General features: G+C 38.1%; 2 protein-coding genes across 12 annotated transcripts in view; one reads left to right on the forward strand and one right to left on the reverse strand.

Annotated features, from left to right (window-relative positions):
* Nucleotides 1-2,740: 2,740 nt before the first annotated feature.
* On the forward strand, nt 2,741-8,816 carry LOC131429225 (uncharacterized). Its single transcript, XM_058593274.1, has 2 exons — nt 2,741-3,280; nt 3,344-8,816. Exon 2 carries the CDS (start codon nt 3,438-3,440, stop codon nt 8,814-8,816), a length of 5,379 nt encoding a protein of 1,792 aa, XP_058449257.1. The 5' UTR covers nt 2,741-3,280; nt 3,344-3,437.
* A 2,707-nt stretch (nt 8,817-11,523) lies between these two features.
* LOC131430059 (thioester-containing protein 1 allele S3-like) overlaps nt 11,524-25,931 on the reverse strand; it is a 40,769-nt gene continuing 26,361 nt past the window's right edge. For 6 of the 11 annotated variants that reach the window (XM_058594687.1, XM_058594695.1, XM_058594693.1 and 3 more), the window contains exons 9-13: nt 13,933-14,240; nt 13,564-13,863; nt 12,199-13,508; nt 11,982-12,135; nt 11,524-11,923 (exon numbers count right to left, since the gene is read on the reverse strand). In XM_058594687.1, the coding sequence (XP_058450670.1) occupies nt 11,694-11,923; nt 11,982-12,135; nt 12,199-13,508; nt 13,564-13,863; nt 13,933-14,240 (2,302 nt within the window). In that variant the 3' untranslated portion in view covers nt 11,524-11,693. Of the gene's footprint in view, nt 11,924-11,981; nt 12,136-12,198; nt 13,509-13,563; nt 13,864-13,932; nt 14,241-14,776; nt 15,030-18,752; nt 18,880-20,153; nt 20,335-24,937; nt 25,098-25,701; nt 25,880-25,931 lie in introns of all 11 variants that reach the window. The other 5 variants (XM_058594686.1, XM_058594696.1, XM_058594691.1 and 2 more) reach the window with 5 other exon arrangements.

The raw sequence follows: 25,931 nt of genomic DNA on the forward strand, positions 1-25,931 counted from the left end.
CATAAACGTCATATGAACGCACGACTTAACACATGGATCAATAAGTCCCGAGACTAACAATGGAAACAACATTTTTTTTGCAATTTTTTTTTTATTCATCAACATAATCACCTTTTAGGGTGATACAATGGTTCCAACGTTTTCCAATTTTTCAATACCATGTTTATAAAAAAATTTATCTTTCGCTTCAAAATAAGCCTCAGTTTCAGCGATGACCTCCTCATTTGAGCCAAATCTTTTTCCCTGAAGCATTTTTTTAAGATCAGCAAAGAGCCAGTAGTCACTGGGGGCTAAATCTGGCGAGTATGGAGAGTGGGGAAGCAGATCAAAGCCCAATTCGTTCAATTTCGCCATTGTTTTCATCGACTTGTGGCAGGGTGCATTTTGTTCCATCGAAAGCAATCGCGGCTCTCACTTGGAAAAAACCTTTTTCATGCTCAATTTTTCATAAAGGATAGTAAATACACTTCCATATGATATCTGTGTCATCTCAGCAATCTCACGGAGCTTCACTTTACGATCTTTCACTATAATTTTTGTCACTTCACTCACATTTTCCGGTGTACCGGCTTCCACAGGTCTACCCGAGCATTCCGCGTCATTTGTGTCGGTACGACCACGTTTAAACTCGGCGAACCACCGACAAATCGTAGCTTTTAATGGACAAGAGTCCGGATAACATTTTTCAATCCATTGTTTCGCTTGCATGGTGTTTTTACCCATTAAAACAATGTTTTATCAAAACACGAAACTCGGTTTTTTCCATTTTTTAAACAAACTACAAAACGACTTTTTCTCCAACCTCGATAGCTCAGCTGTTTCTGGTCGGATCGACTTAAAATTTTGACCCGTTTCAAGCAAAGGTTAGTACTCTAGAAAGACGTGGTTACTGGTTTACTACGAGCGCCATCTCTGCTTTAGTCTCGGGACTTATTGATCCATGTGTTATTGAGTGAAGTGCTGTCTATTTAAATCTAGTTATTCAGAAAAGTTTTATTTTTTAGTTATTTTCTTCTTCCTTGTAAATTCTTGTGTTTCAAGATGAAAAATTGACAATAAGAATGACTTCTTCGATATTCTGATTATATTTGAAAATTTGAAAAGTTTGGGAAATTTCCTATTCGTGACGCGATAGCACTCAAAATTTTCCTTTTCGTCTACATTTCGAAAAGTTTAGAAAATTTTCTTTTATATTATATATATATATATATATATATATATATATATATATATATATATATATATATATATATATATATATATATATATATATATATATATATATATATAATACTTTTAATTTAATTTTCTTTTCTTTTCAGGGAACGCTTTCGGACGTCCAAAGGAAAACTCAACCGCACTCTACGAATATCCAGAAAGAAGTATATTCTTTTTCACTTGCTTCACATTACTCTCTAGTTTCAGCGATTGGCAGAACTGTCGATCGTTTAACATATCGACCATGTATAATTATTGTATTGGTGTGTACATATCAGTTCTTCCCTTTTTAGAAGTTATATTACTAATCTATATATACATATTTACATTTTAATTCATTTTATCGTTACTTCGAAAGATATTTTAATTCTAATATTTTTCTTTTCAGATTGGACTGTTATATCCTGAATTCAAATTATTATTCAATTATTAAATAATTGTGTTAAATTCAATTTTTTTTTAATATAATCAGTTGTATGAATAAACTGGATCATCTTTCTTTTTCCGAGGACGTTTCGAACGTCTAAGACAGCCTCCCGGCAAGTTCGCCGTTGAAGCCTTCCTTTTTCTTCCGACCTTTGCCGGATTTTGCTCTGGGAATCCCTTGAGCAACTCCTCCTCCGAGCCGCTTCCAGCTCCCACCAAAACTTCTTGTTCCTCCAAAACATCCTCTTGTATGTCTCGCGCGTCTGGTGCCAACATTACATTTGGCCTTATTTCCCAAAATTGATTAGTGTTGCGCCGGATTTGATCCCTGTGCGCCATTATTAACGCGTTTCCATACTGGATCAAAATCACTGTCCCGGCCTTTGCCAGCTGATAATAAATCCCAGAAATTACGCTGTTTTATACCAACCGAACTTTTCCAGTTGTAGCTTCCAAATTGGATCAATTCCTCTGGCCCTCAAACCAGATTATCACTTCCGCAATCCTCAGTGCCAATGCTTTGAATTTCTGTAGCCTCGAAGCTTCAAGGTGAAACACAAAAATTGCAATGGCTGTCCCAGCAAAACCGTCCTCGTGGCTGAATTTGCCCCTTAGCGCTCCGTATTTTTAATTACCTTGATGCTGCCGACAGAAGTTAATTTCTTCTGTGCCGATTCCGAAAAGTCGAAGGTTACTGGAATTACCTTTTTCAGCGGTTGAAACAACGGTATTATCTCCTCCTGATGCAACCTCGTTGAATATGAAGATGGCTGCCTAACCCGTACAAGGACGCCGATCGCATGTACTCCGTAACTTTGCAGGAAACTCCTCTTTTCCACCACTTTTTCCGCTCATAAAAAAACTTATTCACATCAAACGAGCGTTAAATTATTTCACCTCGTCGCCACTTATATATATATATATATATATATATATATATATATATATATATATATATATATATATATATATATATATATATATATATATATATATATATATATATATATATATAATACTTTGAATTTAATTTTCTTTTCTTTTCAGGAAACGCTTTCGGACGTCCAAAGGAAAACTCCACCGCACTCTACGAATATCCAGAAAGAAGTATATTCTTTTTCATTTGCTTTACATTATTCTCTAGTTTCAGCGATTGGCAGAACTGTCGATCGTTTAACATATCGACCATGTATAATTATTGTATTGGTGTGTACATATCATTTTCCTTTTAGTCTATATTCAATAAGTGTCAACAACAAGTTGAGCGCACCTTGATAGCGATAGCACCGTGAAGAGAATGACAGTTTGATAAAATAGATTAAGAAGGAATAAAACAAAATGGTTTGAGAGTTAGGCAAACGCGCGTGAACTGAACGCCGCTTAGTTAATAAATACTTATTTACGTAATTACAGTTACATTCTGTTCCAAAAAGTTACTTTGATTGAACTTGAACTATAAGTAATAGTGTTTGTCACTGAATTGAATTAATATTTATCGCTTAACCTAACTTATTCTAGGATTGTACTGTTCGATAAATATCTACAGTTCTCTAAATCCATCTAACGTAACGAATCATTGAAGCAGCAGTAGATCCATGAGCTACATCTGAACTAAAACAGTAGCAATTTACTAAACGTGAGTTTTGTATGGAATAACAGCTAAATGAACTAATGTGAACTTATATTAAATTTACTACAGAGATTTAAAATCTTCCCTGTGGAAATAAAGGGACTATTACAAATCCGGAAAGGCTTCTTAATTGTCAGAGAAACAACATCTTTTAAATCTGTTTATGGCCATGTCTGAGGCTGCTGCTGCTGCCAACCTTGCCTATGGTAAAAACAATGCCGGTGCGGTTGACACTACTACTGGTGCTATTGTTAATTCCGAGAATCAAAACGTTACTGGTCACAGCTGTCGAACGTGTAAGCAAGCTGATAATAGCAGGATGGTGCAATGTGACGATTGTGATGGCTGGCACCATTTCACTTGTGTTGGTGTTTCTGACGAAGTGGAATATAACGATTGGTATTGCAACAAATGCGCATCCGTTAGACTACTGAAGGAAAAACAGAAGTACACTGGCACTAAATCGAAGAAATTCAGTGCCAAACCCGCGGAGGAAGAAGACAAGAAGAAGGTTATACCTAGGAAACTTAAAGAAAAGCCTAAGAAGCAGATTGAAAACGTTCAAACACGAAATGTCCAAGTTTCAGTATCGATGCCAGATGGAAGACTGAGTAAAGCCAGTTCTGTAAAATCAACAGCGTCTAGAAAATCCACAAAGGCCGTGTTAGAACTAAAACTTCGAAAACTCCAAGCCGAGCAAACGCTTCTGGATGAAAGGCGAAAATTGTTGGACAAACAGTATAGTGTCATGAAGGAACTGTCAGAGTTACAAATTGAGCAAGAAGATGAAAATAATGATGTTTACCATAACTCCAAAGTAAACGATTGGTTGAGTGAAAATCCTACACAGCAAGTTTCCGTGCATACCGATTCGGAAGAAAGCGGTGATAGTTTCTTGGAAGAAGACAGTGATAGAAATTCAGAAACATTCGAAAATAGCACAGATGATGCTGGATCCGATGAAGCTTCCGTCTCAAAACGAAGTTTCAAGCCAGAATTTCTTTCGACACCGAAAAAAGGGAAGTCCCGACACAAGAGTAATAAGCATTTTACAGTTACAGGCAGCAACCAGATTTCCTGTCGTCTGACTCGTAACCAACTAGCCGCTCGCCAGGTTATCTCTAAAGAGCTTCCGATTTTCGCTGGAAACCCAGAAGAATGGCCAATGTTTTTCTCTACATTTGAGAGTACAACGGAAATGTGTGGCTTCCGAAATGAAGAAAACATGATACGCCTGAGAAATTGCTTAAAAGGTAATGCACTCACAGCCGTAAGAAGTTTTCTTCTTCATCCTTCAACAGTCCACAGAGCGATCGAAGCACTCAAACTTCGATTCGGTCAGCCACACACCATCATAAACTGTTTAAAGGAAAAAATCCTGTGTATGGCGCCCTTGAAATCAGATTCGATGGATAAATTAATAGATTTCGCGTTAGCTGTACAAAATTTGTATACCACTATTGAAGCATGCGGGCGTAAGGAATATAACTGTGACGTTTCATTATTGCATGAACTCGTGAAAAAACTCCCCCCGTCTCTTAGATTGGACTGGGCCAGGCAGACTAGATCACTTCGTAAAGTTAATTTGGCCAAATTCGCTCATTGGATTTATGACCTAGCCGAAGATGCTAGTCTCATTATCGAACCACAAGCATTATATGATAAACAAACACCGCGAGGAAGGGCCGCGTTGAATATGCACGCGGAAATGACATCAACAGAAGATGAATTATCGAACCATGAGCCATCAGCCGGGAAACATAATTTCAACGCTTGTATCGTATGTAAAGGAAACTGCAAGTCTCTAGAAAGCTGTAAAGGATTCGTTGCCTTACCTTATGACGCAAAATGGGCCGTTGTTCGGGAAAATAGGCTGTGCCGAAGGTGTTTACTACCTCATAAGGGTAATTGCGATTCTAAACCATGCGGCAGGGAGGGTTGTGTTTATAAACACAATTCACTGCTTCACAAAGTCTTAAATGGAGGAACCGCAAATGTTTATCCATCAGCAAATTCTCCATCATGTAATACACACAGAATCTCTGACAGCTCAACTCTTTTTCGTTACGTACCAGTTGTCTTATATGGTAAAAATAAAAATATCAAATGTTATGCGTTTTTAGATGACGGTTCTGAGCTTACACTCATAGACCAAGACATAGCAAATGAAATTGGTCTCGATGGAATTCGTCGTCCGCTTTGTTTGAAGTGGACCGGCGGCACCGAAAGATATGAAGCTAATTCTTGTAGTGTAAATCTTCAAATATCGGGTCAGAATGGGAGACGGTTTAATCTTGACGATGTACGCACTGTCCATGAGCTCCAGCTGCCACAGCAGTCATTGGATGTAGATCAACTACAAGTTAAGTATCCATATCTTCGAGGAATACCAATAGAATCGTACACAAATGTTCGTCCAAAGATTCTAATTGGGGTGAAACATGCTAGCGTGTCACTCGTGCGTAAGAGTCGAGAAGGAACTGCAACACAACCGATTGCTATTAAAACAAATATTGGTTGGATTGTTTATGGAGGCTCCCCCACACACACGTCGTTCAACATGGTGCACTATACTAATCATGTATGTGTATGCGATCATGAGTACGACGATAATTTAAACCAGACAGTCAAAGATTTTCTGTTTATAGACAATCTTGGAATTACGAATTCTGTAAATGATATTAGATCTAAAGATGATGAGCGGGCTCTTTCTCTTCTTCAAACACTTACGCAGTTTAATGGAGAACGATTTGAAACTGCCTTATTGTTTCGCGAAGGAAATATACGACTGCCAGATAGCAAACCAATGGCACTTCAACGGTTAGGGAATCTCGAAAAACGGATGAGCAGAGATCGAGAATTGGGAAAGACATTGAACGATAAGATTGCCGATTATCTCGCAAAGGGTTACATTCGTAAATTGACAGCTGCTGAAATTGAACAGAAGTTCGAACGCATCTGGTACCTCCCAGTATTTCCTGTCATGAATCCCAATAAACCAGGAAAAGTAAGGATTGTTTGGGATGCTGCTGCGTCTACTAGAGGTGTTTCATTGAACTCAGTACTTGTTCCCGGTCCCGATCAATTAGTCTCGCTTGCCTCTATTCTTTATAAGTTTCGAGAACGCAGATATGCCGTATGCGGTGATATTCGTGAGATGTTTCACCAAATACGTATTCGTTCAGTGGATCAACAGTGTCAAAGATTTCTTTGGAGAACAGACGAGAACGAACGGGAGCCAAGTGTATTCGTCATGCAAGTAATGACCTTTGGCGCGTGTTGTTCGCCTAGCACTGCTCATTTCATTAAAAACCTTAATGCCAATCGTTTTGTTCACGAATACCCAGCAGCTGTCGATGCAATCGTTAACAATACTTACGTAGACGATATGTTGTGCAGTGTCGACACAGAACAGGATGCGATCATGTTAGCAAAGGACGTTTCATACGTTTATGATCAAGGTGGTTTCGAAATTAGAAATTGGATATCTAACTCTGAACACGTATTGTCTGTTCTCAACAACAAACAGACCGCAGAAAAAAGCATGGATCTTATCTCAAAACTGGCTATAGAAAAGGTCCTTGGGATGTGGTGGTGCACAGCATCGGACTGTTTTACATTTAAAATAAATTGGTCACGGTTTGATAGAAAATTAATGAACGGATGTAGACACCCTACAAAACGCGAGGTATTACGAGTATTGATGACTATCTACGATCCTCTCGGACTCATCTCTCACTATTTGATGGTACTAAAGGTGCTATTGCAGGAAATTTGGCGTTCGGGTGTGGAATGGGATGAAGCAATTACGGCATCATGCTTCACTAAATGGCAAATGTGGTTGAAGCTTCTGCCACAAGTCGAGTGCTTGAAAATTCCGAGATGTTACAAATCGCAGTGGGCTGATGAATCATCGGAGATGCAGTTGCATACTTTCGTCGATGCGAGTGAAAAGGGTATGGCAGCCGTAGTTTATCTTCGTTTCGATTCTAATGGAAGTATAGAATGTAGATTGGTGGGAGCAAAAACACGAGTAGCACCTATTAAGTATCTAACAATCCCAAGACTCGAACTTCAATCTGCAGTTATTGGTGCAAGACTAGCAGATGCAATCGTCCGTAGTCTGACTATCAAACCCTCACGTTGTGTATTCTGGTCTGATTCGCGGAATGTCCTTTCCTGGCTGAGATCTGATCATCGCAAATACAGTCAGTACGTGGCAGCACGAGTTAGCGAAATTTTGGATCTAACGGAGGTGAAAGATTGGCGATGGGTTGCCTCGAAATGTAATGTTGCCGATGAAGGAACCAAATGGGAACGCCTACCGGATTTGAGAAACAACAGCCGATGGAATAGGGCTCCAGAGTATATTCATTTGCCTGAAATGAATTGGCCAACGATGCCTTTCGAATCTGCTACAAATGAAGAACTTCGGGTCCCTGTTAACGTTCATGTTGAAGGATATACACCGTTGATTCTTGCAAACGACTATTCGAATTGGAAACGTTTGATTCGGGTTACAGCATATATATTTCGGTTTACAAATAATATTAGATGCGAGCAGTCAACGCGACAACTTGGAAATCTTTCGGGTATTGAAATGCAACGAGCCGAAGAATACCACTTCCGTCAGGCACAGCACGATACATACTCTAGGGAGATTTCTCTTATCAAAGGTCAACGAAATATGCCAGTTTCTGCAAAGAATATTCCAAAAAAAAGTTCACTCTACAAACTCAACGCATTTATAGATAAGAATGGACTTATAAGAATGAAAGGCAGAGCAACTGGTTGTCAGTACTTAAGCTGGGAAAATTTAAATCCAATAATACTACCGTGGACGCATCCGGTCACTCGACTGCTTGTTACGGATTTTCACGTAAAGTATCATCACCAAAATCACGAAACTGTGGTGAATGAAGTAAAGCAACTTTATTGCATTACTAGAGTAAGAAAATTGTATCGTAGCATTCGATCGAACTGTCCACAGTGCAAGCTACGTGACACCGTTCCTCGCCCCCCAGCAATGGCAGATCTTCCACCGTGTAGGCTCGCCGCATATACTAGACCGTTTACACACACCGGGGTAGATTATTTTGGTCCAATGGAGGTGTGCGTGGGTCGCAGAGTCGAAAAGCGTTGGGGTGTTCTTCTAACGTGCCTTACAATCAGAGCGGTACATTTAGAGGTTGTTAGTTCTCTCAATACAAGTTCATGTATAATGGCACTGAGAAATTTTGTCGCTCGACGGAGAACGCCAACAAATTTTTATAGCGATCGAGGAACAAATTTTATCGGAGCAGATCGTGAACTTAAAGAAGCATTGTGTGTCGTGAATCAAATGAGCTTAGCAGAAGAGTTTGTATCTTCACATACAAATTGGCACTTCAATCCGCCGGCGGCTCCCCATATGGGGGGGAGTTGGGAGCGTTTAATCCAATCTGTGAAACGTAATCTTTCATCTCTCAAAATATCTCGTCGACCAACAGATGAAGAGCTTCGAAATGCGCTGATAGAAATCGAAGGCACGCTCGTCCATTAACGTATGTACCAGTAGAAAATGAGTCAGCCCCAGCACTTACACCAAATCATTTTCTGCTTGGATCTTCCGACGGATCGAAACCACTGACGTTACTGAACGATAGCTCGATTGCTCTTCGTAGAGGTTGGAAGATTTCACAGGTAATAGCCAATCAGTTTTGGAAACGTTGGCTTCGTGACTATCTACCAGAAATCACAAGACGCTCGAAATGGTTTGAAAAGGTTAAACCGATTGAAGTTGGTGACATTGTTCTGATCGTGGATCCGGATCAACCGCGGAATTGTTGGCCAAAAGGTAGAGTCATAGAAACTGTGAATAAAGACGGGCAAGTGCGTAAAGCAACGGTACAAACTGCACGAGGCGTATACGAGAGACCAGCCGTTAAACTTGCGGTGCTGGACTTAAGGCGCGTTGAAGAGTAAGCTTGACCGATAGGATGTGCACAGCATACTCGGGGGGGGGGGGAGTGTCAACAACAAGTTGAGCGCACCTTGATAGCGATAGCACCGTGAAGAGAATGACAGTTTGATAAAATAGATTAAGAAGGAATAAAACAAAATGGTTTGAGAGTTAGGCAAACGCGCGTGAACTGAACGCCGCTTAGTTAATAAATACTTATTTACGTAATTACAGTTACATTCTGTTCCAAAAAGTTACTTTGATTGAACTTGAACTATAAGTAATAGTGTTTGTCACTGAATTGAATTAATATTTATCGCTTAACCTAACTTATTCTAGGATTGTACTGTTCGATAAATATCTACAGTTCTCTAAATCCATCTAACGTAACGAATCATTGAAGCAGCAGTAGATCCATGAGCTACATCTGAACTAAAACAGTAGCAATTTACTAAACGTGAGTTTTGTATGGAATAACAGCTAAATGAACTAATGTGAACTTATATTAAATTTACTACAGAGATTTAAAATCTTCCCTGTGGAAATAAAGGGACTATTACAAATCCGAAAAGGCTTCTTAATTGTCAGAGAAACAACAATAAGTGTGAAACCATTTTCCACAAAAATCAACACTTTCCGGGACATCAATATCAGATATAGTTGAATCATTTATTCGAGAAACCTATGAATTTTATGCTGCTACCGAGCAAATGTAAAAACAATCCTGACGATTCTCCTTTCCGCATTTGATAGTTTTTCTTTTTTCCATGAATGACAAAAATAACATAAGTATTCAAGGGTTGTAGCTTCATGACAGCGCAAACCGTTTATCAAAATATAACCAGAATGAGTAGGGCAGAGTGTTCGGTTACCGGCACCCTTTTCTTTTAAGCTTATAACTCCTGACTAAGGGCACCTTATGCGGACCTATATACATCAATGGAAAGCTAAAATCACTAGCTAACAACTGAATAAGAAACTAAGTTGATTCAATCTATTGAAAAAACTTTATTATCAACGTAGTGAAGTGATAAATTTTGGCCATTTCAAAAAAGGTGTTCGGTTACCGGCACCCCAAGAAATTTGGCTAAAACTAGAAAAATATAAGTAAAAACTGCCATTATTCAAAGAAAAAACGGAATTTATTCTTTTCGGAGGCGTTTTGGACAAAAGTCTTCATTGTCTGATGCTGATTCGCCTTGGCTCTCTTGGTCAATCATTTGGATGGTGGCGCCTTTAGGCCGATCTTTCACCGACTTCGCGGGATTGAACACGTTGCTGCAGTCAAATTTATTGGTTTCTTATCCACTAAGCAACGTTTAATGGCATGATTAAGTGCATTAAAATTCATTTTCCGTGACTTGAACGATTTGTTTGAAGTCGCCATGACTAACAGAAGCAGAGAACCAACGTTTTTACTTATATGACGGATGTATTGAAACCTTCAAGTTGTCCACATGTTGCATATCACCCGAGAAGCCAGGTAATACGATAATTTTAACTAGCAAAAACGAAAAGATCGCGCCAATTTTCATAAGTCTGTGATTTCTGACGAATGACTGCAAACAATCGAAGTTTCAAAAGTCCGTAAAAAGTCTTTAGACGAAATAAAGTTTACATGTTAACTAAGAAATTTGATAATTCATAGACAAATTTGCAGATTTGGCGTCTCTGCATATCACTGACAATTTTTCGCGATTTGTCGAAAAAAATGAGGTACCGGTAACCGAACACCTTGGGGTGCCGGTAACCGAAATCGGTAGACATTTTAAAAATGACGAAAAAAAACTTTGGTTGCGAACATTTTGATAGCATCCGGTATTAAATCACGAAATGGATCGATTTCACCTCATAAATATTAAACCCACTCACCTTTTCGATTGAGGCTTTTCAATTTATTTACTACTAAAAAAAGTCATAAAAAACTTTTGGGTTCATTCTCACGCAATTGAAATTTGTTTTAAGCACAGCAAAAAGTACAAGCGCCTTTTGGTTTGGTATTCGGCACAAAAAGAACGTGCTGCTATTACGCACACATGACATTTGTCGGAATGACGCTATCTACTTTCTTTCAAAAGTTACGGTGGGGTGCCAGCGACCGAACATCTTCCCCTACAATATTTCCGAAACCAGAATGGTACTCATGGTAATTCCGACTTGTTTAAGAATGTTGCCTTGCGTGAAATAATGGTCATTTGATGGTTTTCTCTGGAGCTTGGAATTATAAGAAATAATTCAAAAAGCTTGTACATAGTTCTAGACATAATCAGGGCTTCTCTGAAGAATAATTAGACTTTAGAGCCAACACTTTCACTTTATCCACATTATCTTTTATTTCAAAGATTCAATCTTCTGGTAAAATAATCCACATAAAGACCAAATCGCAATAGTTTTCCAATCGTCAAACATCTCAATTCATACTTGTTTAAAACTATTGCAAATCACTCTTTCGTTCTTATTAGCACTCCTTTTTTTCGCTCAAGCCGATTTGAATAGCTTTAATAAAATTGAAGTCGCGATAAATAAAACAACAGACAGCGATCCAGAATTAGTTGCACTGCTCTTCGGTTGAACTCCAACGCTACTCTCGTCCTTGGGTGAACGCTGCTTTTGAGATTTTATCGTACAAGACTGACCGCAGTCTTCGTTTTCGCAGATATCGCATAATGTAGACTTTGGACCGTCGTAGAACTGGCGAGCAATGCGAGCTGTTAAAAAATAAATAAATTAAACAAATAATAGAAGTAAAATCATATCACATCTTACAGTTGTCATAATAATCATAGATCACCACAGGGGCCGGCTTTTGCTTAGCGACTTTATGAGTACGGAAAGCGGAGATTGTTGGACAAAGTTCCTTACGATCCAAACTGTCAAAGTATAACACCACGACAGTATCGCCATCCTTCAGTTCGACTTTCTGTAACGGAAAAAAACAATTTTATAGAGGCAATTAAACAGTAAAGAGAGAGTAAATTCATACTTTGATATAATCCATGTTCTCCAGCGATGGCAGCGTGTCGGAATCAGCAGTGAAACCACTGGGGAACCCAACTTCCATAACAGCCATGTTGGAGCTGTTTTGGCCAGTTGCTGGAACAAAGCTGGTGCATACTGACAGGTGCAAATAATCTTGATTGGAGTTCTTATTAACTTGGGGGTCTAGAACGAACCGCGGCCATTCCCCGGTCACATTCATGTTGTACTTATACGACAATGAAACAACGGCGAACCCGCGTCCGGTCGCTTTAATGTCAATTTTTCTAGCATTGGACGGTAATTCGAATTTTTGAAGAATCATCTTGTTATCCGAGTTCACTGTCATCTCGCGCTGCTGATTGTCATTGTAACTAGCTACAATTTTCACGTCGTTGTTTTTAGAGGAAATTTTTGCAGCCAGTTTAGCAAGTGCTTGCAAACCAACAACAGTATCCTGAGTCGATTGGAAGCCACCTTTGTCGTTACGTTGTGCAATCAACCATTTCATTATTGGCAGTGCGTCGGTATCGAGACCAGCCTCCAAGAATGCCAACATGCCATAAGCAGACATTTCCACGTTGACTGAATTTGGTTTACTGTGCCAAGGGCTCTTATTTTCGCTTTCGGGAATTGGTTTGTGCCACCACTTCGTATCCCCATCCACTGTGGCCTTGGCATCCAACTGAGCTAAGGTATAATCCTTGGAGCTATGATCAGCTAGTCGTAGTGCGTACGCTGCAATGGCCAGCGAGTAGTTATCGTCTAAGCCGTCGACGTTTCGAGCAATATAGTCAAGCGCTTTGCCGATAACATTCTTATACTTTGGAACCAAGTTTCTATTTTCCAAAAATGCTATCAACGTGTACGCCGTTAGTGCGATTCCCTGACCGGAACCTCCCTGCATATCAGTGTGAGAAACTTTACCCACCTCTGGGAAGCTTCCGTTCGCGGCTTGTTGATCACTTAACCACTCTAGGGAACGATCAATGACCTGCTCATCAACATCAATGTGAGCGGATGCTTGCTTGAATGAGCGTGCCACAAACGCAGTCAGCCACGTGCTTCCGCTTTTATCGCTGTTTCCGAATGCACTGAACGAACCGTCATCGTGTTTGTATGTTAGTTCCCGCTGGTAACCAGCTTCCATGAATTTTTTCGCCTTTTCATCAATCTTCGAAGTCAATTGATCGGTGTTTTTCAAATAGTCCAACACTACGATGTTTGGAACGAAGTTCAACATATTCTGTTCGCCACAGCCGTAAGGCATTCGGATAAGAGAATCAAGATTTTGGATTGTGGACCCCAACACGTCACCTGAAATGGTAATACTCATCAATACGCTATACATAGCGCATTCGTACAAACATACCAATTACGGAGACCTCAATTCTAGTCGAGTCCGGAACCGCATTCTTTGGTACCTCAACACTGAAGTTGCTCATTGCTTCTGGTGTTGCCCGGAGATCTACAAAAGCTGCTTTGTTAACGTACTGAGGAAGCCCTTCCGGTTCCACTAATAGTTGCCTTTCGACGCCATCCCCAGCCAATTTGGAGGTCGCCGTCACTTTGATCGTAATGTGACCTAGCTTCGTTGGTTTAACCATAAAAGAAACCGATTTACCGGTGTTCGCCGGTATCTCAACGTTCTTTTTGCGGAATAATTCCAATTCTGGAGTGAGAAGAACAAACAAAAGAATTTGTGATCTTGTGGAAATAACTTGTCAACTGTTATACTCACTTGGACTCTCATGAATCTCGTTCTCAACATCAGCAAACTCAAACTCCTGCTCGATATTATGAAAGGTCACCTCTGCTTTTTGATCCGAGTCCATGTAATTGAAGATCACAATCGGTATGGCAACGATCTCACCCCGTTTCACCGAGTAGGGTAAGTTTGTGGATACGAAAAATGGCAGAAAAACGTTCAACTTTCTTGGTGTTTGGGTTATTCCAAGACCGTAAACTGGATTCACCGAGAAACCAGTGATGATCCAGGATGTTATTGTATCGGGAACCTTTTTCGAAATTGTTTTGTCACCGGTGAAGCTACAACGACGAATGCCAAAAAAAACAAGATTAATGTTTTGCTAATCTTCTTAAATGTTTACACGAAAACAAATTAATGACATGCATTCGAGTTAGTATGTTACGCAAATGGTTTTAATAGATCCCAGTACAAAACACTTGAATAATGTTAGTAAAAAGACAAATAGTTCACTCAAAAAAGCAAGAGTGTCAGTTTCACCAACCACCAAGGATGCAAAATGTTCAGAGAAAAAACAAAAACAATATCACTTCAGTCGACGTCCTTCACTAGTTCTGGCGAATCTTGCCATTAGTAACCATCAGCCAGCAATTAAAAAACAGCGTATTTTAAGCAGCTGAACAGTTCATTCCATTTTCTTGCAAGACTTTTAGAAGGGGTCCGAACCGTTAAAACCCCCTCAAGGAATTTGATTATGTGCGCATTATTAGCAGCAGCAGCAACAGCAGCAAGTGTGTATTGGTTTTAGGTCATTGGTTACGAATGGATTAACACTTCGATTAGACATCTCTCATCCCAGCGGAACGCTTGTATTTACCCAGAGTACGCGCTGTCAAACAACCATGTGTCGGCGATTTCGTGCGACAGGAAAATTCGCGGAATATCTCGGTGGGGCTTTGGAATGCGGCTGAAGGCGTACGGTCCGGCCAACGGGGGCCGGGTGTTTGTCTTGAACTCGTGCACCGGAAGCGCCCGAGGCTGCTTCTCGATCACCGTGTACAGCGGAGTACCGTCCGGAGCTCGGTGCACTTTGTAGGTGATCGGAGACAGCCGGGAGGAAGTATCGTTCGCTAGAAGTAGTGACCAGATTGAATTTGAATTATAATTGCTGTTTACTTCCGTTGAATGATCGACGCTGTGTGGAACCTTCATTGCGTCAACTTGGAAACTTGGATTCGTTCACAACTGCTACTAGCCAACAGTGCCAACAACTTACATAGAACAAATTATTGATAGTCTCTAATAGATATAAACCAACAGCAACGTCAACGTTAAGTGTTATTTGTAAACAGTAAGTATATTGCGAATTAAAAATAGTTCAGTGCTATAAACGACGATTCAGATGTACTAACATAAAATTTTAACGACATGTACTAACGGTTGACGTAAATAACAGAATTGTTCGAGCAGACAATAATCTAATTTCGAAGGGGGAAATTATGACTACAGAATAAAGCTCTGTAGCGGAGTGGAGAATCAAGCCGAATACGTAATACAAAAAAATCACAATTTAATGAAAAAAAAAAGTTTTTTGGGCAATGAGAAAATATCTGCTAATGTTTGGCATTATTTGAGCAAAATCATTTGCAGTCGGTTTTTATACATTTTAACAATTAGAAACAACAGTAAAACTACCCAGGTAATCATTGTCATTGACAGTGGAACAGCCTATAATGCGTACCGAAAATTCGTTTACCTCTAAATCAGCAATCGAAAAGCTTAGCTGTTTTAATTCGATATATTTTGTCAAAGTCAACCTTGAAGTAGTCTTAAGAGCGACCAAAATACAGATTTACTGTCGCGTAATGTGGTGTTATTCCGTGCCTCTTGAATACCGACGTAGTATACTCAAGAAATTAGCAGTCGCATTCACTCATGGATTCGACTTGCGCTTAATCATCGAGTGTTGAGCTCCGAGTTTTTTTTTGTTTCATATAACCTTTTTTTTCATTTTGTGGTCAACCCCGAGTTTTTTTTTTTTCATACAACAGATAAATAATCGTTATATACAATTTCTGAATATTCAAATGAATGCAATGATGAAACCCCGGAGAAACATTGAAGATCACATTCGCAAGCATTGACAAGCCAAATCAATCAGTAATACAGTGTAGCTTTCATGAATAACATAAAGTTTTGGTTTTAACTTGGCATAATATGGCTGTCGATAAATCCAAATGAACGACGAGTCTGGCTAAAAGTGTTATCTTATGTACACAGATAATTTGTGACTTTACATCTTTTTTCATGCACACATTTGGAGCAGATAATTGAACATAAAGTTACTTTACGATTCTGTACGTTTCAATAAAATTTAATCGCAACACTTAGCGTTAATTGATTCAATGCAATCCAATTTAGTTTTGCATCGATGATGATATTCAACCAAACTTTCTATTCAACCCATTTCTATTCCATGTTAATATTGATTTACATGTCGTGTAAATTCCTTTGTTTCTTTTTTGTGTATAGTCAAAAGATTGTATTCCTTCTCCACTTCCACGATTCACAACGAACTCTCCAATCGACCTTACACGAAATTTTTTTATTGACCGTCTTTATTAATGAAAGTTTGAACCCTGTAATTTCGGAACTGCAAGTCCGATCGAAAAGAGAAATTGTATAATTCCTTTGAATCTAAACGTGTAACAATCGATTGAGCATTCAATGCAATGTCGAAATGAGTTAGAGTCTTTTAACGATTATTTTTGGTACTTCCAGAACCGGTATTCAGTGACGACTCAAAACGGTTCGTATGGTGATGAATTATTACACAGAAAAAAATTATAAAATTTACAGGTGACGTAAATCCACATATGACACTATTCATAAGAGCGTAATCCGTAAAACGACTGAATTTTACAAGAATGATATAAATATACGTCTAACAAGCCCCGCTTTTCAAGCAAACGTGTAAATTTACATGTTTTAGCACTTAAAAAAATGTCAGAATGCATTAAATATAAGTTAGATTTACTGTAAAATTGAGTCATTTTTGACGCTCATGTATGTATGTATTTTTTCTAGGTGTGTATAAATAAATTTGAATAGTTTTGAGCCCAATTTCTTGGGTATCTTCTATGACGGTTTGAATTTTAAAAACCCATTATCCTACAATTCTATAATCGGAAGTCGTAATCGGATAAAATTCACCAATTTTACAAGTCTTTTAATTTGAATTCTTGTTCATGAAATTCTCTCTTCAGGAAAACGATTAAGCTCCTCTATTCCCGATACCGAAGTCAGTTAAATTCACCTAAGAGTTTGTAAACCATTGCATTTGAATCGAAATTTATGAAAATCAGTGTAGCCATCTTTGAGAAATTGTATTGCGTTCCAAATTAAATTTTTGAGTTACTTTCAGGATCGGAAACAGAATACCGTTAAAACTGAAATATGTTTATTTGGTCATCGACCATCAAAATCTGCAAACTCGATATACTCGATTAATTGTGAATGGTATCTCCTGAACCGGAAGTGGAATCTGATTAAAAATTAAGAAGCTTTAAAAGATTTTAAGACCTTTCATTTGAAAATTAGATGGATAAAATCGGTTCAGCCATCCACGTAAATAATGAGTATCAATATTTTAATTTCGTATCACATATCATTTAGTAGTTTCTTTTCATATGAATCTAATTTTGTAGATGGGACATTCATTTGAAGAAGTTTGATGGTGAAATTCAATAGCAGGTTATAGGACTAAGAGCGTCTTTCATTTTAATCTAAGTTTGTGAAAATTAGTTCAGGCAACTTCGAGAAAAGTGACTTCATGCACACATGCACACACACGCCTACAAACTGACATTTGGTTATTTTGAAAAACTGATGTCGATGGTATATGACGATCGATTCGAAAGTTGATTTGCTCAGTTATTGCATAACTTTTATATATAAGAAGGCAAAAGGTTTGATCTCACTGCACAGAACATCATGAAAAACGATGCTGTATACAGTCTTTTAAGTATTCTACACAGTTTTTCAAGTGCGTATTAAAAATCGTGTTTCACTTTACTTCCAAACATCGCTTTATCATGAGCGCTCAAATTTCCTTTTATTGGGATGGAGAGGAAAAGTCACTTTAAGCACACATTTTGGGGTTTCCGATAAACAATGCTTCATATCTCGATGCCAATCCATTTTTAAGAGTTCATGTGTTCGCCGTATTTTCTTGTAATAATATGTTCTACAACTTCTCCGAAGAAATGAGTTATCTATCCGACAATGTAGGCAATTTATAACTTTAAATTCACTTCTAGGTGAGTTAAGGATAACTTTAATTATATCAAGGGAAGGCGACGATTCCAATCGAAAAATGTTCTGAAGGCATACCCAGATAAAGAAAAATAAATTTCAAAAGTTTATTATTACTTTCAAAATATCAAAAGGATCGCAGGAAATACACAAAAACTCGAATGTACAAATTCTTACCCATACAGTTATACGATAATCTAAACATGCGAGGTTATTCAGAACATAAAAAGTGTTCGTAATCAACTACGATGCTAATCGATAGACTTATGCAAACTAGAATAGTGAAGAAGTGATCCAGACAGACATTTTGGATACCTCTTACTGGACCTAACGCCTACCACTACTATATCAGTTGATCTTGAAATATACTTAAGCGTTTCTAGTTTGTATTAATTTTATCAAGTCAAGAACTTTTTTGTGAAAAGATAAAGATATGTACATAAACAGAAAAAACCTTCACCGTTTCAGTTTCTAACATGGACAGAACAACATCCGGCATAGCCAATCAACGTGGGAATGCTATAATTGAAGGTACGAACCCGTCATCCCGTACATCATCCCAGATCCAGCTCTCAGGGAAATCTTTACGAACTTTAACGTTAGCACCATCACTGCTGCCTAGACCAGACGCTCCGAATGACGCGGCGAACTCTGGAATCGGCATTTCTAATGCATTGAACAAGCGAAATAAGAAGGATTAGATCCTGCTACATCGTGGCAATGTGTTCATGGCAATTTTAATACATATATAAAATCGGTAACTGCTCCACCAAATTACCGATCTGAACTTGATGTGAAATATGATGCTGTCATAATAAGAAACGATTTCCATTGTGAAATCCGAGTTTCGTGATACAATCAACACATTATTATCACTTTGACGTAGTTAAAAAAAATAGGTGTAAATAGTTTATTTTGGTTTGGAACGCTTTGAACAAACTTTCCCAAAAGATAGACCTAGACAGAATTCGATTATTATAGATCCCACAATGGGAACACGTTTCAATAGTGAACTAACTGACCCAGGCCTGTGCGCAGGAATCATCCATGGGGGGGGGGGGGGTTCAAGGGGAGAAGGGGTGTCCAAAAGGCGAAAAGGCGCCTCATCCACTATATTGACAATGTAAAACGAATTCTGACAGGCTCGTGCGCAGGAATCATTAAAGCGGAGGAGGGGGGGAGTTCAAATTATGTCAGTTTATAAATTGATAAAAAATATGAATTGTCAAGTTATTTGCACTTTAATATAATAAGAACTCCATTGTTCATGAAACTTAATTTAAAAAAAAAAACTTCATGGGGGGGTTAAAACCCCCAAAACCACCCCCTGGGCACGGACCTGATCTGACCCACCAGTTTGTCCGAACGAACGCCAAATCCACGAACAATTTTCTCACAGCTATCGAGGCACGTTTGGTCTCTGCTCTCATCACGGAGTTTAGTCTTACCTGAATAACATCTCTGTCTAGCTCTTCCCCAAAAGTAAGATCCATTTCCCAGAAGTAAGTAAATATAAGTGCTTTGTTGGCGGAATTCTTATAAGATTTTGAATGGACTAAAAAGTTAACTAATAATAATAAAAAAAGAAGAACGCAAAATGGAAGAGCTCGCTTTCTCATACTATTTCAGCGTTCATAATATGTTAGCGATTTGTACTTGTATGATCTTGTTGCAAAGAGGCACAAGTTTTTGGATTTGAGCAAATTCGCATAACGGCTCTGCCAAGGTGATCTTTGTTTTGTTTATACGTTTGCCGCAGAAGAAATTATATTCTATCTTAGATGTCCTACTCCCTATTACCAAACTACAACTGGTGCAATTCAAGACAATCATTTGAACAAATATAGTGTTACATGCAGAAATTTCAAGAAGTTTCCAAACGATTCTGAAAAGAAGCTTAAAATTGTGCATATAACCAACTAAGAAAATTAATAACGAACCCATCATTGAAACCATCCCAAAGCCACGATTCAGGAAATGATGATCGAATTGTGATCATGGATGATGATGATGATGACCCACTGTCGTCTTGAACTTGACCCGGACCGTCCACGGTATCAACACTCAATGACACAGGTTTCGAAAGAATATGCAATTTTTTCTTTAGAACTATTGAAGGGCCTATAATGCACAAAAAATGTACAAATTTACAACGCGCTAACAAATCATCATAGCGGTGCTAAGTGGCTCTAGCACCGCTATGACTACACAACAAAAATCTATTAAATTCATTGAATTTTACAAGAATAATTTAAATTTGTTTGAAAACATACTTCGCCTTTTAGGCAGGCGTGTAGGTAAACTTACATTTTGGAGCACTTACCAATATCTAAGAAAGCAATTTAATGTGTTAGATCAACTGTAAAAATAAGTCATTTTTAATGTTCAAATATGTCCGTCTCAGAAGACGTAAATTTACACAATTTTTTCTAGGTAATATAATTAACTTCACAGTTAATTTAACTGAAGTTTACATCAATACAGACGCAAAATTTATATTTACATGTTAGTAGATGTAATATTGTGTCATCACCGAACTTGAATTTACGTCAAGCGTAAATTTCATTTTTTCTAAGAATGTACGACTTCAAATAGGGCTTTTGTATACCAATAGTCATCTCATTAGTAGAGTCGCCATATTATTTTGCCGATTACTAGACTTTCAATCAACGAATTGTGATAAAATCAGATACAATATCTTTGCTTCAGCTCTAAGAAGCAATACTGCAGAGAAAATAGATCAAAACTTATTCAACAGTGCTGTTATAGCGACGCGAAAATTCGAAACGAATGGACCTATTTTCATGTTATCCTGAAAGACAATCTATCGAACAGAGGCAGAAGATCTCACCCTAGCTAATGGTGTTCGTATAGGGGATGACTACTAGAGCTGAGATGACTACTGGAGCCGGTACCCTAGGAGGAAGTTGTACTATTTTTGTTTTTCGATACCATAATTATGTTTTATATGATCAGAAACAGAGTATAATATTTCGTTAGTTATAAGTAGTAGAAAATGTCTCTGACGATCAACATCAACAATTCAAAATGATTGCAAATTAAACGACTGACATGCCGCTACTTACTTTGGAAACCCCGTTCAATTATTATTCAGTGCAAAACCGAATAAAAAGTATAAGCGCAATGCCGATTTAAGATTTTTCAGCGCAAATGTGGTGCATACAAGAAATGGAATAGGAAAAAAGGTCGGGTACATATACTTCTTTTTTTTAAATCGGGTACGGCTTATGTTGAGGAAATAAAACATTTAATGTTTAGTTTAGTTTCTAATGCACTAATAAATTCAAGCTCGAGTTATATTCGATTTTGCATTTAAGAGATTCCTAAACGTGTGTTTTTCCAAAGTCAGGTAACATCCGAATTTGGAATTCATTCGTACAATTCGTACTATAAATTTAACTCAGAGTCATATTAGAAATCACTCAGATTTATTCCCAGTATTAGTCCAAAGTTGGAAGCAGTGTACGAGCAAAATAACGTACTGTTAATATTAGAGTCCAGATGCAGGTTGTCACTGTAATTTCATATCAAGATTAATTTTTACTGCTGATATTTTTTTTAGCTTTTCACCAGTAGGCAGGCTGATAAAACGAAAATTGCGAGAAACTTTCTTAGAAACCCCGAACAACAGTGGCGTAATGGGGAAAATTTCCACACGGGGCAAAAATTTATTTACCGCCCCCCCACTTTGGTTTAGTGTGCATAAAAAATTCAAGTTTCCGTAAGTTCATCTCTGGAAGGATCCTTTTAGTGAGCAAAAAAGGTCCCTTGGATTGATTTGCCGTCCTCCCAAAAAAAAAACCTCCTAGATACGCCACTGCCAATCAACATATCACATCTGAACTATTTCACTTTTTGATACTTGTTAGGAAACTTTGATATTTTCACTACTAACGAGACCAGACTTTCAGCAGCACTTGTTACGAAAGCAGTTTTTTGTTATAAATTTGTTCCTGTTGACCGGGACGGGAATACACATCCGTCTCCAATCCGGGGAAGTCATCCTACCTATTGAAATACTCTGCATGTAATAAAATCACAACTCAGAGAATAACCCTACTTTAAATGTTTACTGTTTTGGTTTCACAACCGATATTTGTTGACATGTTTGATACCGTTTCATGTATAGAAAAACAATTTTCATTTTCTCAACCACATAATCACCCTAAAAAGCTCTCGTAGGGTAGATTTTTACCCCAGCGCTACTTCAAACCTTCGTTATTGAGTTACGGTTTACTATAACCGTAAACAACCTTCACGATAATTCAATCTGATGTTTAGTCTTACGTTTACACTGGTGCATTGTTTTTATTTCATTTAACCGGCTGAGCTATGACCGTTTGAAGTTGGCCCAAAGTACAAATGTACCCCACAAGAGCGTTTACGTTAATGTTTTGTTGGAAGTAAAAAATACGGAAATTTGATTATAAATTTTTGTGTGAGCAGAATATCCAAATATATTTTGCGAGAAAAATTTAAAAGATGTAAACTACAATATTGTTAAACATAAGCAATGTTTATCTCTTATGTAGAAGAAGTAATTTAATGAAAACTATAGGCACATACGAGTGCAGCGATGTTGGTATTTTTCGTTTCGCGGATAAAAGAGGTTATTTGAAAACCCTTCTTTCTATCGGAAGTACTTCACTTCGGAAGTACTCACAAATACAACAAAATAAACACACTTTTTAGAAGGTTTGAAAATATTTGAAAAGCAAAGCCTTCCTATTACGTTCCTCTTGTGGAATTTTACCTTCTGCTTCAATTGACTTCGCAGTCGTTTTTTAATATACAGAACCACTGCATCGCTAGTGCTACGATTCTACTGACACTAAGAATCCTTCCAGGGACCAGCACCATATACATTGAACCGACAACCCGGGCAAGATATTTATCGTTTAACAAAGCCATTTACGTATAGAAAAAGTCAAGAGAGCTCACTAGGGTTAACAATAACATAACCCGTTATTTCAATGTAACAGGATAGTAATTTTTTTTTTATTTACATTACGTACTACAATAACAAATATTGAGTTTTACGGTCATACAGTAAATTGAAGTACAATTTTCAGTTAAAAAATAACCAAAATAGAGAGAATTGTTATGTTTATTGTTTGTAGATAATAGCATGGAATATATAAGGAGTGTATCGAAAGGTAGTTAGAAACATTGATTATTGAATAAAAAGCAAAAAAAAACATATTTTGACATCAGTTTTTATGCATTTCACTGATTATATGAAGATAATCCTAGTTTCTGTGAAACGCTCGCACTTTGGATTTGACATTCTTCATTAAATTCTGCACAGTTACTTTTGTGACTTTCCTGGTGGCAGCTGTCCAGTTTTTTTTAATCCTGCATGTTTTTGCATGGCGCTGTAGAACGGAGCTGAAGATAAATCCGGCCAGAAGAGAGGAGAAGCCTTATGCTTTCTGTACAGTGGCAGCATTCTCTTCTTCAAACATTCTTCCTCGTACATCTTGGCGTTAATTGTGCCCTTCGTAAAGAAAATCGACGACCGCAAACCACAAGTACAAATTGCTTGCCAGACCAACACCTTCTGCCCAAACTTTTCCATCGCCACCGTGGTGTCAGTGTCGTCTAGGTCCTGGTACACCGATTTCGTATAATATTGCGGTCCGGGCAGCGCTCGAAAGTCTTCTTTGGCGTAGGTTTCGTCGTCGATCAAGATGCATCCGTCTTTATTCTGTAGAATCCAGTTATACAGTTTTCGCGCTCTTGTTTTGGCCTGAACTTGCTGTACCAGGGACTTTTTCGGTACCTTCTGTTTCTTGTACGTTTTCAGGGAGTTCCGAACTTTGATCCGTTGAATCATCCCGATGTTGGTGTTGAACTGCTTGGCCAAATCCCGCGTCGACGCCGATGGGTTTTTCCTGATGTACTCAACCACTTTTAAGTCCCGGCCGGGCTGGCTGGGACCCGTTTTCCTACCGGATCGGGGAAAATCCTTCATGTAAAGGGTCTTACCGAACTTCTCGATAATACCTATTTTTGACACTGGTGTGGTGCTCTTTCACCCGTTTTGCAATTTCGTTGTACGTGACACCACTTTCTGAGCATCAAGTGAGCAGAATTTTCTTCCGCGTTTTCGGATCAATTCGACTCATCATTGAAACGATAAACCGTACCGAAAACAATCGATTGCGCAGCTGTTATTGACATGTAAACAAACATGTCACCGAAAAAAACACGCTGCAAAAAATTAAGCCATTTCAGAGCAATAACTGATTGAATGTTGCTAGCTACTTATCGATACACTCCTTAGTAGAATTCAATTTGAGATAAGAGATACTTTGAATCCCATTTGAAAACGAACTAGCGACGTTCAACGCCCTGAGCTTATCTATTAACGTAAACTAACTCTTAATTTACAACATTTTTAAATGGAAAGCATTTTTCAACAATAAATACTTTTGTATTCATATTTCCTATTTAAAAACAAATATGTGCCTTTGGCACAAACCAACAAAACCCATAAATGTTTACTGCTTTGTTGCTTTTTGGTGTTACGAGTAGAAAAAACTGTCACTTCTGCTTTTCTGTGGCGTTCATTAAAATTAGTGCCAAGCATTGAAATAGATAGTTGAAGTCTGTGATCCAAATCCACTGATGCCGTGAGCGATGTAGAATTTTCGTGCATTTTTTATGTCAACATTACCACCTTCATTTGAAGTACACTAACCTAGCATTCGAAAACCAAATCCAAGATTCAGGAAAATCTTTCCGCACGTCCACCGGTTTTTGTGTAGCAACCGATTCCGATGAGTATTCGACCTGATCGAACGATGAATCTTCGGTTACTCTAAAACCAATGGCAGACTCAAGTTCGGCAAGAATTGGTGCTATAAAAAGGATATGAAAATTTTGTGTGAGGAATGCGATGTCATGAGTTCAATTAGAACCAAAATTGATATTGACGATTGTCAGAAATGAGTAAGAAATTTAATCTACTTATTATCAATATCCAACGAGAATCAGATTGTAGTTGAATGAAATACCGCAAATGTTGTTTTGTAAATAAGAATTCCTTAAAATCCGGGTTCGAACCTGCAGCACACTTCAACTGTTCTGCCATTCAACTAACTTTTATTGTGGAACCTTCATGTTCATTCATTTCTGTTTATTATTTCGTCGCTGAGAATTTAAATAAACTTAATATAAGTGATTCAAGTAGGTTTATTTTCGAATCGACATGGCATAGCTGTTCATAAATAAAGCGCAGTTGCTCAAACTTTGAGCAACACTGAACCATCACGTAGTTCAGAGCATCATGACCTGGTTTTACAACTAGTATAACAACTACTGAAAATAACTAGTATATGCAATTTTAGAACTATTTTTGAAAGGAATTATTATACTAGCTACAGTTGAGGCAAATCAGTCAACCAACAACCAATAGAAGTAAGTATCAGAATAAGCTAATGAAATAGAATCCAATCAACACACCAATTCTCAAAACCGTTCCACATCCAAACTTCCGAAAAATCTCGACGAACTTTCATGGAGGCTAAACCTTCACCATCTGAAACTGATGGATTCGTGTCGGTTAATTCAGCAGCCGACTCCGTTTGAGACTGTTCCAGTTCTAAAAATTCGTCTGTGTCCGTTTCGTAGTTAATATTTACTGAAACATACATTAATGGGGTCAGAAATGAACAAGCAACAATAAATGAAAC

Source organism: Malaya genurostris, chromosome 2, assembly GCF_030247185.1.
Source record: "Malaya genurostris strain Urasoe2022 chromosome 2, Malgen_1.1, whole genome shotgun sequence".
NCBI classification, from domain to species: Eukaryota; Metazoa; Arthropoda; class Insecta; order Diptera; family Culicidae; genus Malaya; species Malaya genurostris.

Excerpts from the sequence above, each read along its gene's own strand:
- LOC131429225 (XM_058593274.1), top strand. The coding sequence starts at position 3,438 with ATGGCCATGTCTGAGGCTGCTGCTGCTGCCAACCTTGCCTATGGTAAA.